The following is a 14,785-nucleotide window of genomic DNA, read 5'->3' on the forward strand; positions in this document are numbered from 1 at the left end:
TTACAGCAGATTTTTATTTTTAATCTACCTTTTTCAGTGGGTGACTTTATTAATTTTCTACTTATTGATCTGATATTTGAAATCACAAATAGTATTTATGTGTGTAAGAAAGAAAGAAAAAAGGAGTATGTACACAGTTGTGTATGTAGGTGCATATCCTCACTCGATCCTTGGCAGTGTCCTCTGTATCCTACCAAGCAGAATATTATCAAATTATGATTTCTGTATGATGTCAGTTGATGTTCATGGTAGTAACTTGAGATGTGGCTTTGCCTACTGATTAATTAAAGAAAAGTTAAAATTACCTTTAATTTTGTTTTAGTGTTAAGTTTGTCTTAATCAAGGCTTTGTTTTTAAAGAAGTAGTAGCAGTTTGTGCTATATTTGATGTGTTATTGATAAGAATGTTTGATTCATTGAAATATCCCATTCTCTTGTCACCCTGGATCAGAGCTTCTCCTCTAAGGGAGGCTGCAATGTGCTAGAAGCAATAATCTACAGGATAAAACACTAAAGCACTTACACTTCAGACTTACAGGTTATAATAGTTGTTAACAGGTAACTCAGAGAGCAATGGAAGATCAGATTCCATGTGTAATGTCTGTCTTTGTTATTAATACTTGAATTATAACAATTTTTGCTAAGGTAGGTTTTTCTGATTGTATTTCCTTTTTCTTTAATATAGTCCAGCAAAATTAAAAAGGGAAGCAAAGGAGACTGTACTGTACTGAAGCCTACGCTTATGGCTGCTGTTCCGGTGAGTACAGAATATGGATGTGAACAGAAGAGGATTGTTTATGCCATTTATTTCTTGCACTTGGACTTTTAATATGTGTGTATATCTTAAAATAATTTTACCTTGTTGAAGTCATGGCAAATGTGTTCCTTAAAATCTTAGATACTGGCCAGGTGTGGTGGCTCACGCCTGTGATCCTAGCACTCTGGGAGGCTGAGGGGGGAGGATTACCCGAGGTCAGGAGTTCAAGACCAGCCTGAGTAAGAGTGAGACCCCGTCTCTACTAAAAATAGAAATAAATTAGCTGGACAACTAAAAATACATAGAAAAAAATTAGCTGGGCATGGTGGCTCATGCATGTAGTCCCAGCTACTCGGGAGGCTGAGGCAAGAGGGTCGCTTGAGCCCAGGAGTTTGAGGTTGCTGTGAGCTAGGCTGATGCTGCCCAGGCAACAGAGTGAGACTCTGTCTCAAAAATAAAATAAAATCTTAGATACTGTACTGGGAAAGATGAAATGACAAGCTTCTGAAATGTCTACCTGTTTTTGTTTGCTGACACTCGAAAATTAGGTGATAAAAATGACCTAGTTCAGATTACCTAGTGTGAGAATTGGTCATAATATTTTAAGGTAGAATATACTCTAAAGATCATCTTGTTTAATCTCTTAATTTAAAAAATGAGGAAACCCTAGGCCATCCTACAGAGCTGAGGCAGCATGTCCAAGGCTACAAAGCTGGTTAGTGACAGAGCTGAGTCTAGGATCCAAGCCTCCCAACCCTCTTATAGTGACAAAGAAAAACTGAAAATTTGAGAGAGCTCCCAAAAGAAAAAGGTTTAATTTTAGATATTCAAAATCTTTATGTGAAATACTGACTGCCTCGTAAAAAACAACCAAGATATTATATTTTATAGCCTTGTAATGATGAATATTAAAACATTTAACACAATGATTTCACACTTGTATAATCAAAGATGTTTTAGCACTTTTATGCTTCAGAAACCCCAGGAAAACTAGGTCACTATTGCCTGTATCATGATCAGATTTAAAATCTTATCACAATATCTTCCACAGAATTATTTTGCCTATGGAGAGTCTGAGCTTAGGTGATAAAGTGTTCAGTCCAGAGTTTTTTTTAAGAATGACAAATGGAAGATACTTTATGATCTTTTTAGCTTCTAATTACGCAATTACCAAGTAACCAAAGTAGTAGACCAGGTCAGAGCAGCCTTTGCCTTACAATTTAGAGGTGTAGAATTCAGCAAGTTTTCAAACTAAAAGGAGAGGCTTCTGACTAAAGCCAAATAAAATGATCTTTGTAAATAAGGTATATTCAACTAAAGACTCTATCCTTTCCTTTCCGATTATTGAATATTTTATTTACCTTTTAGGAAATCATGGATAGAATTTATAAGAATGTTATGAGCAAAGTCCAAGAGATGAATTCTATTCAGAAAACTCTGTTCAAGATAGGGTATGATTACAAATTGGAACAGATCAAAAAGGGATATGATGCACCTCTTTGCAATCTGTAAGTACATTTCATAGGCTCTGTGGTTTGAACCTTTAAATTTTTGTGTGTTTTTAAATCTGGAGGATGAATAAATAAGTAAATGGTTACTTAATTTAGTTTGAATATCACCACCATGATCATAAAGTTGAATTTCTCTTTTATTCTAAGTTTTATTGCTTATACAGTAAGAAGAGGACTCTGAACTATGAGCTTGGTGATTTAACAAATTTCAATAATCAAGTAAATATTTAAGATTAAATTTGGCCGGGCGCGGTGGCTCACGCCTGTAATCCTAGCACTCTGGGAGGCCGAGGTGGGTGGATCGCTCGAGGTCAGGAGTTCGAGACCAGCCTGAGCAAGAGCGCGATCCCGTCTCTACTAAAAATAGAAAGACATTATATGGACAACTAAAAATCTATATAGAAAAAATTAGCCGGGCATAGTGGCGCATGCCTGTAGTCCCAGCTACTCGGGAGGCTGAGGCAGTAGGATCGCTTAAGCCGAGGAGTCTGAGGTTGCTGTGAGCTAAGCTGACACCACGGCACTCACTCTAGCCTGGGCAACAAAGTGAGACTCTGTCTCAACAAAAAAAAAAAAAAAAAAGATTAAATTATAAAATTTAGTCTCATGAAGAAAAACTAGAATAGGCTTTTATTATAAAATTTGGTCTCATGAAAGAAAACTAGAATAGACCTTTGAATTAAGACACTTGAGTTTAAAAAGTATCATTTTTAACTAAAAAAAGTGATCTTCAAGATTTATTCTGCATGAAGTTTTCTGATTTATTGTATTCATAAAATAGTGTAGTAAGTATACGAAAATTATAGCACTTTTAAATGTGGTGGTGAGGGATGTGGAAGGGAGAGGAAGCATGTTTCACTGGAAGGGAGGTAAGATAGATGATGAAATGTTCCAAAGATAATTTAAATTTTCTTCCTCTGACATCATTTTCTTTCATTTATTGTGTGAGAGAGAAGTTTCCTGATACTGCACTTTTTTTTGCATTTTTATTCTTCTGGCATTTTTTTCAAGGTGGTATTGTTGCTTTGTTAACCTCTCATTATCACCATGATTCTGATGTTTAGATATTTAACCCAAGTTGAGAAATCTTTCCTAGAGCTTATAGATTAGTGTGTCACTGAGAATAACATATGCATGCATTAAAATCATTTATCTCCTGTTTTATCAAGGTTACTGTTTAGAAAGGTGAAGGCTCTGCTGGGAGGGAATGTCCGCATGATGCTGTCTGGTGGGGCCCCACTGTCTCCTCAGACACAACGATTCATGAATGTCTGCTTCTGCTGCCCAGTCGGCCAGGGTTATGGACTGACAGAATCGTGTGGTGCTGGGACCGTTACTGCAGGTGAGCATTGGCAATGTGTTAAATATTCTATATTAGCGACTACTAATAAAATCCATTTGCATTACCTTTGGATATTACTTAAAACCTCTTAAGTAATATCAGATTCATTGCAAACCTACGTAGTTTTAGTTTTATGAACTCTTAGTTAAGAGTACCATGTATACCCTTTATTTTTAAGCCTTGTAAAATATTTACACCACATTATCAGTCCTCAAAATTCTGTTACCCTGGTGTTTTAATCTTCTTTCTCTAAAGATCACTTCTTTGGAGAACTGTACTATTAACAATTAAGTATTACTTTTATGCTCCCTCTTGCATCTATATTCCTGTCCTGACTTCTTTGTCTTCTTTTCTGTGATTTTCAGCAGCCTAAAACAGGATTTTTCAACCTTGGCACTATTCTGATTTTGAACCAGAGAAATCTTTGTTGTTGAGGGCTCTCCTATGCATTGTAGGATGTTTAGCAGCCAGATACTTATAGTAACCCGCTTGTTACAGTAATCCAGCTGTGACCATATTGCTAAATATCCCCTGGGGGACAAAATCACTCTTGAGTTGAGAAACATTGGGGTATAGGAATTGTTTTTTGTTTTTTTTTTGGATGATCTTGTTTTCATTTTAAACTCATTGTGTCCAGTTTCAATGCTTTTATTCTAAACTGTCTCTCCATTGCCAAATCATTTTTGTAACAATGGTATCACCGTCCTTAAAGTCATTCAGGGTATCAGTTTTGGAGTCATCTGATTTTTTTCTTTTTTTTTTTTATTGTGGAAAGGAGGTTTTTCTTTTTTCCAAAAATTGCACCAAAGTAAACAAAGCTCTAGTTGATGTGCACCTGTTGTGTAGGCATTAGCAGTACTGCCCTCACTACTCATTCACTGGACAGTAGCGCTACCCCAAGAAAAGGATGGTTTATTTTCTAATATCTTTAACTGCCATCAGATCATCCCATTCCTTCATTAGGTTGCTCCTTCCCTTCCATGCTACCTTTGTCCTCCAACCTTCTTAAAATTTTTTAAAATTTATTTTTAATTATTATGGGTACACAATAGTTATTTACCTTTATAAGGTACATGTATGGGTTTTGATATAGGCATACAATGTGAATTAATCAAGTCAGGGTAATTGGGGTATCTATCACCGTAGGCATTTATCATTTCTTTGTGTTAGGAACATTCCAATTCCACTCTGTTAGTTATTTTAAAGTATATCCTCCAACCTTTTATTACTCCACACTGCTGTGAGCTGACAGCCTTTCTTTCAATGGCTCTGTCTGCCCATATTATATCACTTCTAATTCATCCTGTATCCTCCTTTTAGACACATCTTTCTCACCCGCTGCTTGATAGCTGGTGTAGAAAATCAAAGCATGCCTTTACCTACCTTTCAAGACATCTTTAATCTGGCACCATCATACATATTTATCATTATTTTTCATTATTCCCCACTTACACACACACTTGGCTCTTATCTCCAGACAAGCCAATCTTCTCACTCTCATACAGGCATTTTTGGTCTAACCTCTCTGTATTGTCTGTTTCCTTCTCTTGGAATGCCCTTTTTGCTAATTGGTCACAGCCATTTTTTTAATGCCTAACTTTTCAATGAAGTCTTTCCCAATGACTTCATTTTACATTGATCTTTCCAGTCTCTAAGGTACTATTGTGCTCACCATCAGTATTATATAATTTATTTTTTCATTATGAAAAAGATCTCTATTTTAAGAAAAAAATTTAACAAGTTTCACTTAGCAAAATACACCCAAAAGGAAATCACAGTACAGAGAAAGTTTTAAGTCAAGGCTTCACCAATTCCTACAGTATTAGTATTGTGTCTCAATTCTCAAAACTAACTCTTAAAAACCTTAAACTTAACCTAAAAGATTTTAAATGAAAGTATGAACTAGAATGAACAAACATGAGAAATACTTCTTTTTGAATCGGGGAGCTAGCACCTTTGAGTTTTCCAAAAAAGCATGTCTCCCCAGTGTATTCACTGCGATCTGGTGGCAAAAGGTCCATATTTAACATACTTAAACTACTTGAACTCAGATAACATCACTCTGACGTATACTACCAAAATGTTGATTGAGAAAAGCTGAAAATAGTTTTAGTTTACTCAGTATCACATGCTAGAAGAAAAGTTTACAAGAGAAAACACTGAAGAGGTAATTTTTTTTAATCGAGATTTTACAAACTCGTGGTGCAAAATGGGTACCACAGCTTCCTCTAGAGTTATAACTGCTCTTCGTTGCTTGCTGGCTGCCTGTGAAAGTTTGGTTGAAAAAACTTCAACATTCCTACAGAACTTGTGGTATCTGCCCATGCTGTTCAGACTGCTGTAGCCAGCCCTGTAGCAGCCGCTCAGTGACTGGCTCTCCAGACCCCTGTGAGTGGCCGGGGCTGATGATACCCCCATGCCTGGCGTCAGCAGGCTGCTATACGATCTATTGCTGGCTCTGGTTGTCGAATTCAAGAAGAGTTCTATGTATCTATGCTGCATGTTGGCCCTGTCTTTGGACATAGCCACCACAGCCTCTTTGTGAGTGGCAAACTCCACGTCTGCCTCGCCAGTCATTCTTCCATTTGGGCCAATTTCAATGTACACTCTCAGAAGGTCGAGTAGATAGAAAAAGTTGTAAATGTCATTCTTGGTTGCTCTGTATGGCAGCCCTCTCATGTGGATGCAGTGCCTGGTGGTGCTCTGCACTGTGAACTCGCGGTCGTATATGCCTGAGAGGCAGTAGCTGAGGCCTCTCCCAAACAGGCCGGTGGAAAAGCCGTAGCTGTCGCTGAGGCCGCTGTACTCCTCGTAGCCGTGATAGCCCGCACTGTGGGCACCAGGCCGCATCCTCTCCAGGCCCACTTGCTTCGTGATGGTAGTGTATCTCCTAGCGAGGGTCAGGGCGGTTTATAGGGCCTCAGCCTCTTCATAAACAGAAACTTCAGAGGGGGATCTGAGTAATACCTGATTTCCTCCTGACTGCTGTTGAACACTTCGATATACCTGTGCCCTATTTCTCTTTGTGCTTCGCCAGTGCCTTCAAAGCCAACTTCTGTGAGGCAAACTGCACAAAAGCTTCCCCCGTGATCTTGCCCTTGGCGTCCACAGGTAATGTGATCCCATTTGGCACGATTTCCAATCCTGAGAAGAACTGGGCAATTTCTTCCTTTGTGCATCCAAATGGGAGTCCTCGCAGATGGATGACTCCATCATTAAAGCCATCAGGACCGCTGTGCTTCAACACCCAATCCATCTCTGTTCTGTAGGACTTGAACACCTCGATGCTTTCCCTGTCTTTCTTCAGGGCCATTTTTACATCATCTTATGATTCAAATTCAACAAAGGCCTCACCACTCTGCCTGCCCTCTCTAGTGTAGATGAAATGAACGCCTGCGGCCCCATCACGGATCATGCAGTTGGAGAGGAAGTTCTGGACTTCCTTGATGGAGCAGGACCAAGGCAGACCACGAAGCTTGACCACAAAACCTTGACTTCTTTTGGGGCCTAGCATCATGGACACTCGGCAGGGCAGATGTCAGTCAACCTTGGACACAGCTGCTTTTGAGGCTTGGGCTCGGAGTCTACACGTTCCCGTTCTCCTCACATCTGGCTCCTTGTCCCTCGCAGCACCTAGAGGAGGGTGTAATGGGGGACTTAGCCATTGTAGCTGAGGCAGTTGAGGCTTGCTTGCCATCACCATGGAAACCCGCGGCAGCACGCTCTGGGCGGGGCTTCTCAGTGACGGCATAAGACGTATGACACGGGGCAAGAGGCTGCCAGAGACAGCTTCCGCTTGTCAAGTGCACGCTCAGTATTATGCAGTTTAGTATTTATTTTTTTTAGAGACAATGTCTTGCTCTGTTGCCCAAGCTGGAGTACAGTGGTGTGATCACAGCTGACTGCAGCCTCAAACTCCTAGGCTCAAGCGATCCTCCCGCCTCAGCCTCCTGTGTAGCAAGGACTATCTGTGTTCACCACCATGCTTGGCTAATTTTCTTTTTTTCTTTTAATGTAGAGACACGATATCTCTGAGTTGCCCAGGCTGGTCTTAAACTCCTGGACTCAAGCAATCCTCCCACCTCAGCCTCCAAAAGTGCTGGGATTATGGGTGTGAGCCACTGAGTCCAATCTAGTTTAGTATTTAAATGTTCTCTAAATTGTTTCACATGCTTTTCTTCCCAGGTAGTTTGTTTGTAAGGTATTTGGGGGAAGGGTCTCCTTATCCTTTATGTGTTTTCCTCACAATATTTAATATAATGCTAGGTACATAATGGGCTGCCCATAAATATTGGAGTATTGCTAGTAAATTGCAAAGGAATACTATCACCATCATCATGTTTGATAATAGCAGCTAACATTTTTTGAACACTTACTTTGTGCTAAGAAGTGTTAAGCATTGTTGACATATCATCTCATTTAACCCTCACAGCATATTTTCATATGAAGTAGGTTCTGCTACCATGTCCATTTCATAGATGAGGAATGGAGGCTTAGAGAGATTAAGTAACTTGTCCAAGTAACACAGCCAATGAGTGTTAGAGCAGGAATTCTAATCAGAGTTTGCCTTGTCAGAATCTTAGGTAGATAATGGTGAAGCAATCTCTCCCCCCACCCCTTTTTTGAGATAGAGTCTCACTCTCTTGCCTGAACTAGAGTGCCGTGGCATCAGCCTAGCTCACAGCAACCTCAAACTCCTGGGCTCAAGCGATCCTCCTGCCTCAGCATCCTGGGTAGCTGGGACTATAGGCACACACCACCATGCCCCACTAATTTTTTCTATTTTTAGTTGTTTGGCTAATTTCTTTCTATTTTTAGTAGAGATGGGGTCTTGCTCTTGCTCAGGCTGATCTCGAACTCCTGAGCTCAAGCAGTCCTCCCGCCTTAGCCTCCCAAAGTGCTAGGATTACAGGCGTGAGCCACTGTGCCCGGCCTCTCCCCCCCCTTTTTTGAGACAGGGTTTCACTCTGTCGCCCCAGCTAGAGTGCAGTGGCATCATGCTAGCTTACTGCAACCTCAGACTCATGGGCTCAAGTGATCCTCCTGCCTCAGCCTGCTGAGTAGCTGGGACTACAGACTACCACACCCAGCTAATTTTTTCTATTTTTCTCTTGCTCTTGCTCAGGATAGTCTTGAACTCCTGACCCCAAGGCAGTTCTCCCACATCAGCCTCCCAAAGTACTAGGATTATAGGCATGAGCCACTGTGCCCAGCCCCCTTTTAACAAAGATTTTTATACTTAATTATCTTAAATATAACCACGAAAAGCAAAAATGATGCAACAACATTGGAATCAATTGTACTGTTGAAATGGAGTTAAAATACTGAAAAATGATCATACTTTGCATTCCCTCTTTTTTTGTCGTCTTTCAGACTCTGGCTCTAACTCTAGTATTCCCAGTACGTTGGTATGAATCTGAAATGTAATATGCTAATATCTTTTTGTTACTTTTTTCCCTCATAGTTACGGACTATACTACTGGCAGAGTTGGAGCCCCTCTTATTTGCTGTGAAATTAAGCTAAAAGACTGGCAGGAAGGTAAGAATTTTATGACAAACTCTAGTGATTAGAGATATACTGGAAACCACCACAAGCCTCAAGACTTCCATTTCTTTAAAGTGTTAGGTTGTCTGGTAGCAAATGATTCTTTGCTGTTGCCTGTTCCTTGTGCTTGCTTTTTCCTCAGTAATATCTTTAGGTTCCCAAGAGGAGGTGAAAATCTGTAGAATCTAGGGCCAATGATTCTGAACTTGAGATTACTTGATGGTAAAGAGAAAAAAAATTTACTGGGGGCTTTGCCAGGGTTTGGAGAAGGTGAGGATCCTTTGAAGCTTGACTTTACTAGTGAAGATGTTTTGGCTGAGAAAGAAACCCTAGATTTTTCAGGGGATAGAGTAACCGATTGTTCACATACACACATTAATTTCTTAGATCTTCACTCCAGCAAAGATTTTCATAGTTGAGACTCAATTGTCCAGCTCTCTGTATAGTTGAATTTTTATATGTATATGCAGAGGCAAGCCACTTAGAAGAAACCTGCACTTTATAGGCATTGGTGATAATCCATTTTACATATCAGCTGAAGGCAAATGTAAACCAGTCTTCCTATGATGAACTTAATGAAAGATCCTAAGCACATATGTTAATTGCAATAAAGTAGATTGTTAAATAAAGTAATAATTGACTGCGTAGCCATGTCAGACAAAGGAAGAATAATTTAAAAACTTAAGATTCTATAAGAGAATATTTTCCTTAGGACGGAGTCACAGACTGAAAATTTAAAGGCAAGTTACCTTGTAGGACACATTCCTTACGTTGCCCAAACCTCAGAAAAATAAATGAGCTTTATCTAACATAAACTAAAACTAGTTTCTAAACATAATGTAAACTAAACCAGTTTCTAAACATGTTTCTTCTTTGTTACTGTCTTATTATGTATGTTATTGTCAGTTCTGTGTGAGCAAATGACTATTTCTTTTTAAAAAACACGTTTAAAAGCCATATAGAATCTCTTTTGTTCTCTTGGAGAGAGCTGGAACCCATTCTACTAAGTGAAGTATCCCAAGAATGGAAAAATAAGCCCCACATGTACTCATCAGCAAATTGGTTTCCCTGATCATCACCTAAGTGCACATTTGGGAGTAACACCAATTGGGTGTCGGACAGAGGTGGGGGGTGGGGGGAGAGGGTGTGTATATACCTATATAATGAGTGCGATGTGCACTGTCAGGGGAATGAACACACTTGAAGCTCTGACTCGGGGATGGGCGGTACATGGGCAATACACATAACCTAAACTTTTGTACCCCCATAATAAGCTGAAATAAAAAAAAAACAAGCCAGCTGCATTCCCAAGAGTTTTACACCTTGGGTCTAAGTCCTTGTTTCTTCCATGGTAATGACATTCTGATTTTACAATGAAACTCTGAAGGAAATATAGGTAGTGTATATACATATATTGGACATCAGCTTCAGAATTGTTTTATTAGATGGGTTATTTGTTAGGCAGTGGAATCAGAGAAATGTTTATAGTTAAACTTGCTATGGAGAATTTTTCCTTTAATTGTCATTTTCTGATTTCCTGGTACTGTGTCTCAATGCCAGTTTTAGGGAATGGTTCCATTTATGGACATGTATTTGGAGTTTTCCTTGCTATGAAGGATCCTTGGCTTTATGCAGTAGGAATGATCTTAATGTTTTGCACACGATGGGTTTTGTCATATTGAAATATTGAATAGTTTTAAACTTATCAGAGTAGTTAACAGACAAAAGGAACTCTGCTTTTAATCCTTTTATGACACGAACTCTAATCTATATCTCAGTTTACAAATTCAAATTTTTGTATATTTTTCTTAAAGTAAGGCTTTATTCAGTAATAAAGAGGTAGTGAGTAGTGGTAAAGTATTTTCATAGTTATTGTCAATTATTTCAGTGTTTTAACTTTTAAAGTTCATGATTGGACACAGGCTAAACTAGTAAATTTTCCCTCCTGTTTCCCACAGCATCCCTTTCCTTCTCACTAAATGATGGTGCCTTTCTTGGGTGCTTAATACCTGTTTTCTTTGACTAAAACCACCTTAGAAAAAATCCAAAATGCATTGATATCAACATATTAGTAATTTACTTATAACAACTTCAAGTGTTGCACAGAATAATAACTAATTTACATTTATGATTCCAGGCGGTTATACAATTCATGACAAGCCAAACCCCAGAGGTGAAATCGTAATTGGCGGACAGAATATCTCAATGGGATATTTTAAAAATGAAGAGAAAACGGCAGAGGATTATTCTGTGGATGAAAATGGGCAAAGGTGGTTTTGCACTGGTGATATTGGAGAATTCCATCCTGATGGATGTTTACAGATTATAGGTCAGTGTATTCTTTGTATGGTTTTTTTAGTTTTTATATTATAACTTCAACTTAAATGAAAGGTAATCTTGGTCAGGTCATTAATAGGATCCATGATGGTTTCATTAGTTCAAAGTTTGAGCGAGTTATTTAACTTATGTATGAGCTTCTCCATCTGTAAAATTGGGATAACAATACTGACCTCATTGGGTTGTTGTTAGGATTAAATGAGTTGATATAGATAAAATGTTCAAAGCAGCCTAAACCTTCTTAGTTTAAGTAGTAGCAAGAGCAAGCGGCATTGGGGGTAGGGATAATGGCAGGGAAATAGCAGATTGGTAATGGGAAAACAAAAAGAGCTCAGAGGTCTTTTATGGTCAACCACATGTGGTTCTGTATAACTATTTACTGTAACATACCCTATTCTAGGCCTTCCTCTCCCTTTACCTCTCTACCCAAGGGGCAGTATGGGCACATTTTTTCCCCGGTGGCTATTTATATGGCTCTAACTGGGCCTGAACCTTAGAAGATTGATAATATCAATCCTAAGCACCAGTGTGTTCTGAGAATGTCAGTTGCTTAGGGGCAGTGTAGGCACATTTTTTTTCCTGGTGGCTATTTATATGGCTCTAACTAGGCCTGAACCTTAGAAAATTGACAATATCAATCCTCGGCACCAGTGTGTTCCGAGAATGTCAGTTGCTTTGGCATTGCCCTTACCAAGCCTCTGGATGTAGATCTTTAAATTCAAAAAGGAACTCCAAAATGGGCTCCTATGCTATTCACTTTGAACAGGCCAAAGTTAAAACAGAAATTCACTTGCTGATGAGGACCACTCTGTAGGATCCTGGTCAGGTCCTTTTCAAGCCATAGACTTATCTCAGTTGAATCTCTAGTGACACATTTCAATATGTTGCTGGACATCACAATATTGGACCCAAATATAATCAGACATTTCCTGGGAAAATTGGTTCTTCATCTAGAAATTTGATCTGCTAAACCAGGAAACATGGTTCAGTTGAGAACCAATAAGCCTTTTGTTTTTCTTCATCCTTAATTGCACTGGGATGGAAGGTGATTTCTGTAGAGTGGGTTCCCAGGCTATGGGTAGGCAAAGCAGCACTCACATGAAGACTGTAAGGCAATCTGATGATTATTCAAGCTGTGCCATCCTGTGCCAGCACTTTCTTAGAGCATTATCATTTTAACAAGATAATGTCCACTGTGGAAAAGGGGAGTTAACATTTGTTGAATGTGTTCTGCATGCTGGACATTGCGCATCATGCCTGTAGGAGGTAGGTGTTAATATCCCTGATAAAACTTAGGGTTAGGGAGGTTAACTGACATGCCCAGCAACACACAGCTAGCTAGTATTGGGCAGAGATACCATTCAAATCTAATGCTCCAAAGTTCTTGTTCTTTCTATTAACTTTATTATAATATTTAAGATCATAATAAGATGTTAAAGCTTTGGGTATAGGGTATAACTTTTAGCCAGTACTTCTCAACTAGGCATTTTCTTTTTAAGTGATGTGTGGGCGAGCGTTATATACAACAAAATTTTAGAAGTAGTATCTTTGTAAATAAAGATTAAAGCATTGAGATTCAAAGAAAGTCAAAATTGTAAATACCTTAATAAAACAAACTATGAATAACAACATTCTTCATGACTTACAGATCGTAAGAAAGATTTGGTGAAGTTACAGGCGGGAGAATATGTGTCTCTTGGGAAAGTAGAAGCTGCACTGAAGAATTGTCCACTGATTGACAACATCTGTGCTTTTGCCAAAAGGTAACTTTCAAAAGTTACATTTTGTGTTTCATGTACTTACAGTACATGAAAGGATAATTAGAAAAGTACACAAAGGATAATTAGAAAAGAATTTGATTACATATTACCATAGGGTAACATCAGACTCTTAGAACTTTCATCACAGTTGGAGAATTCTACATTTATGAAAGTTGTTGAATACAACAACTTGAAGATCATTCATGATAACTCAGACATTTTAACTATTTTTTGGACTGCATCTTGCTAAATACTTAGCTATGCTACGAAAGTTATGTTATTTAACATCAATAACAACTGAGAGTTAGCATAAGTAATTTTCCCAAAAAGACAACACAGCTAGTATATGCTGAGATGAGATGAGTTTTGAACCCAGGGTTTTCTAAATCAAAAGCTTAAGAGATTGAACAATTTTCTTTATATGTTAATATGTTTTATTTTTATGGGCTTTATTCTTTATTTTTCCATTGTAATTGTGGTAAAAGCCACATAACGTAAAATTTACTACCTTAACCATTTCTAAGTATGCAATTCAGTAGTGTTAAGTATATTTACATTGTTGTGCAAACAATCTCTAGAATTTTTTATTCTTGCAGAACTGAAACTCTATATCCATTAAACAGCAACTCCCCATTGCCTCCTCCCCACAGCTCCTGGCAACCACCATTCTACTTTCTGTTTCTACGAATTTAACTACTCTCGATACCTCATATAAGTAGAATCATACATTGTCTTTTTTGTGATTAGTTCATTTCACTTAGCATAATGTCCTCAAGGTTTATCCATATTGTAGCATGTGTCACAATTTCCTTCCTTTTAAAGGCTGAACAATATTCCATTATATGTATATAATATATTTTGTTTATATATTCATCATCAATGGACACTTGTGTGGCTTCCCCCCTTGGCTATTGACACTAGTGATCCTGTGAATATAAGTATGCAAATATCTCTCTGAGATCCTGCTTTTAATTCTTTGGGATAGATACCCAGATGTAGAATTGCTGGATCATATGGTAGTTCTATATTTAATTTTTTAAGGAACTGCCATACTTCTTTCCATAGCAGCAGCACCATTTTTACATTCCTGCAACAGTCCACAAGTGTTCCAATTTCTCCACTTCCTTGCCTAACATTTGTTTCTGTTGTCGTGATAGTAGTCATGGGTGTGAGGGGAATGTCTCATTTCGGTTTTGATTTGCATTTCCCTAATGATTAGTGCTGTTGAGCATCTTTTCATATGATGGTTGTACATTTGTATAGCATCTCTGGAGAAATGTCTATTCAAATTCTTTGTCCATTTTTTTAATTGGGCTAGTTGTTTTTTTGTTGTTGAGTTGTGGGAGTTCTTTATATAGTCCATATATTAGCCCCTTATCAGGTATATGATTTGCAAATATTTTTTCTCATTCCATAGATTGCCTTTTCACTCTGTTGATTGCGTCTTCTGATGAACAGAAGTTTTAAATTTTGATGTGGTGCCATTTATCTGTTTTTTTGCTCTTGTTGCCCGTGCTTTTGGTGTCAATATCCA

General features: G+C 38.4%; 1 protein-coding gene, 1 non-coding gene and 1 pseudogene across 4 annotated transcripts in view; 1 reads left to right on the top strand and 2 right to left on the bottom strand.

Annotated features, from left to right (window-relative positions):
- Positions 1-14,785, top strand: part of ACSL4 (acyl-CoA synthetase long chain family member 4) — a 78,413-nt gene that overhangs the window by 52,998 nt on the left and 10,630 nt on the right. For all 3 annotated transcript variants that reach the window (XM_069463970.1, XM_069463971.1, XM_069463969.1), the window contains 6 exons: positions 685-756; positions 2,125-2,264; positions 3,437-3,609; positions 9,074-9,148; positions 11,292-11,483; positions 13,140-13,254. In XM_069463970.1, the coding sequence (XP_069320071.1) occupies positions 685-756; positions 2,125-2,264; positions 3,437-3,609; positions 9,074-9,148; positions 11,292-11,483; positions 13,140-13,254 (767 nt within the window). The remainder of the gene's footprint in view (positions 1-684; positions 757-2,124; positions 2,265-3,436; positions 3,610-9,073; positions 9,149-11,291; positions 11,484-13,139; positions 13,255-14,785) is intronic.
- LOC138379360 (U4atac minor spliceosomal RNA) lies at positions 4,397-4,521 on the bottom strand. Its single transcript, XR_011232124.1, has one exon. It is a non-coding gene; the product is annotated as a U4atac minor spliceosomal RNA (small nuclear RNA).
- On the bottom strand, positions 5,495-9,060 carry LOC138378620 (heterogeneous nuclear ribonucleoprotein F-like; annotated as a pseudogene).

This window comes from Eulemur rufifrons, chromosome 30 (assembly GCF_041146395.1).
Source record: "Eulemur rufifrons isolate Redbay chromosome 30, OSU_ERuf_1, whole genome shotgun sequence".
NCBI lineage: Eukaryota > Metazoa > Chordata > Mammalia > Primates > Lemuridae > Eulemur > Eulemur rufifrons.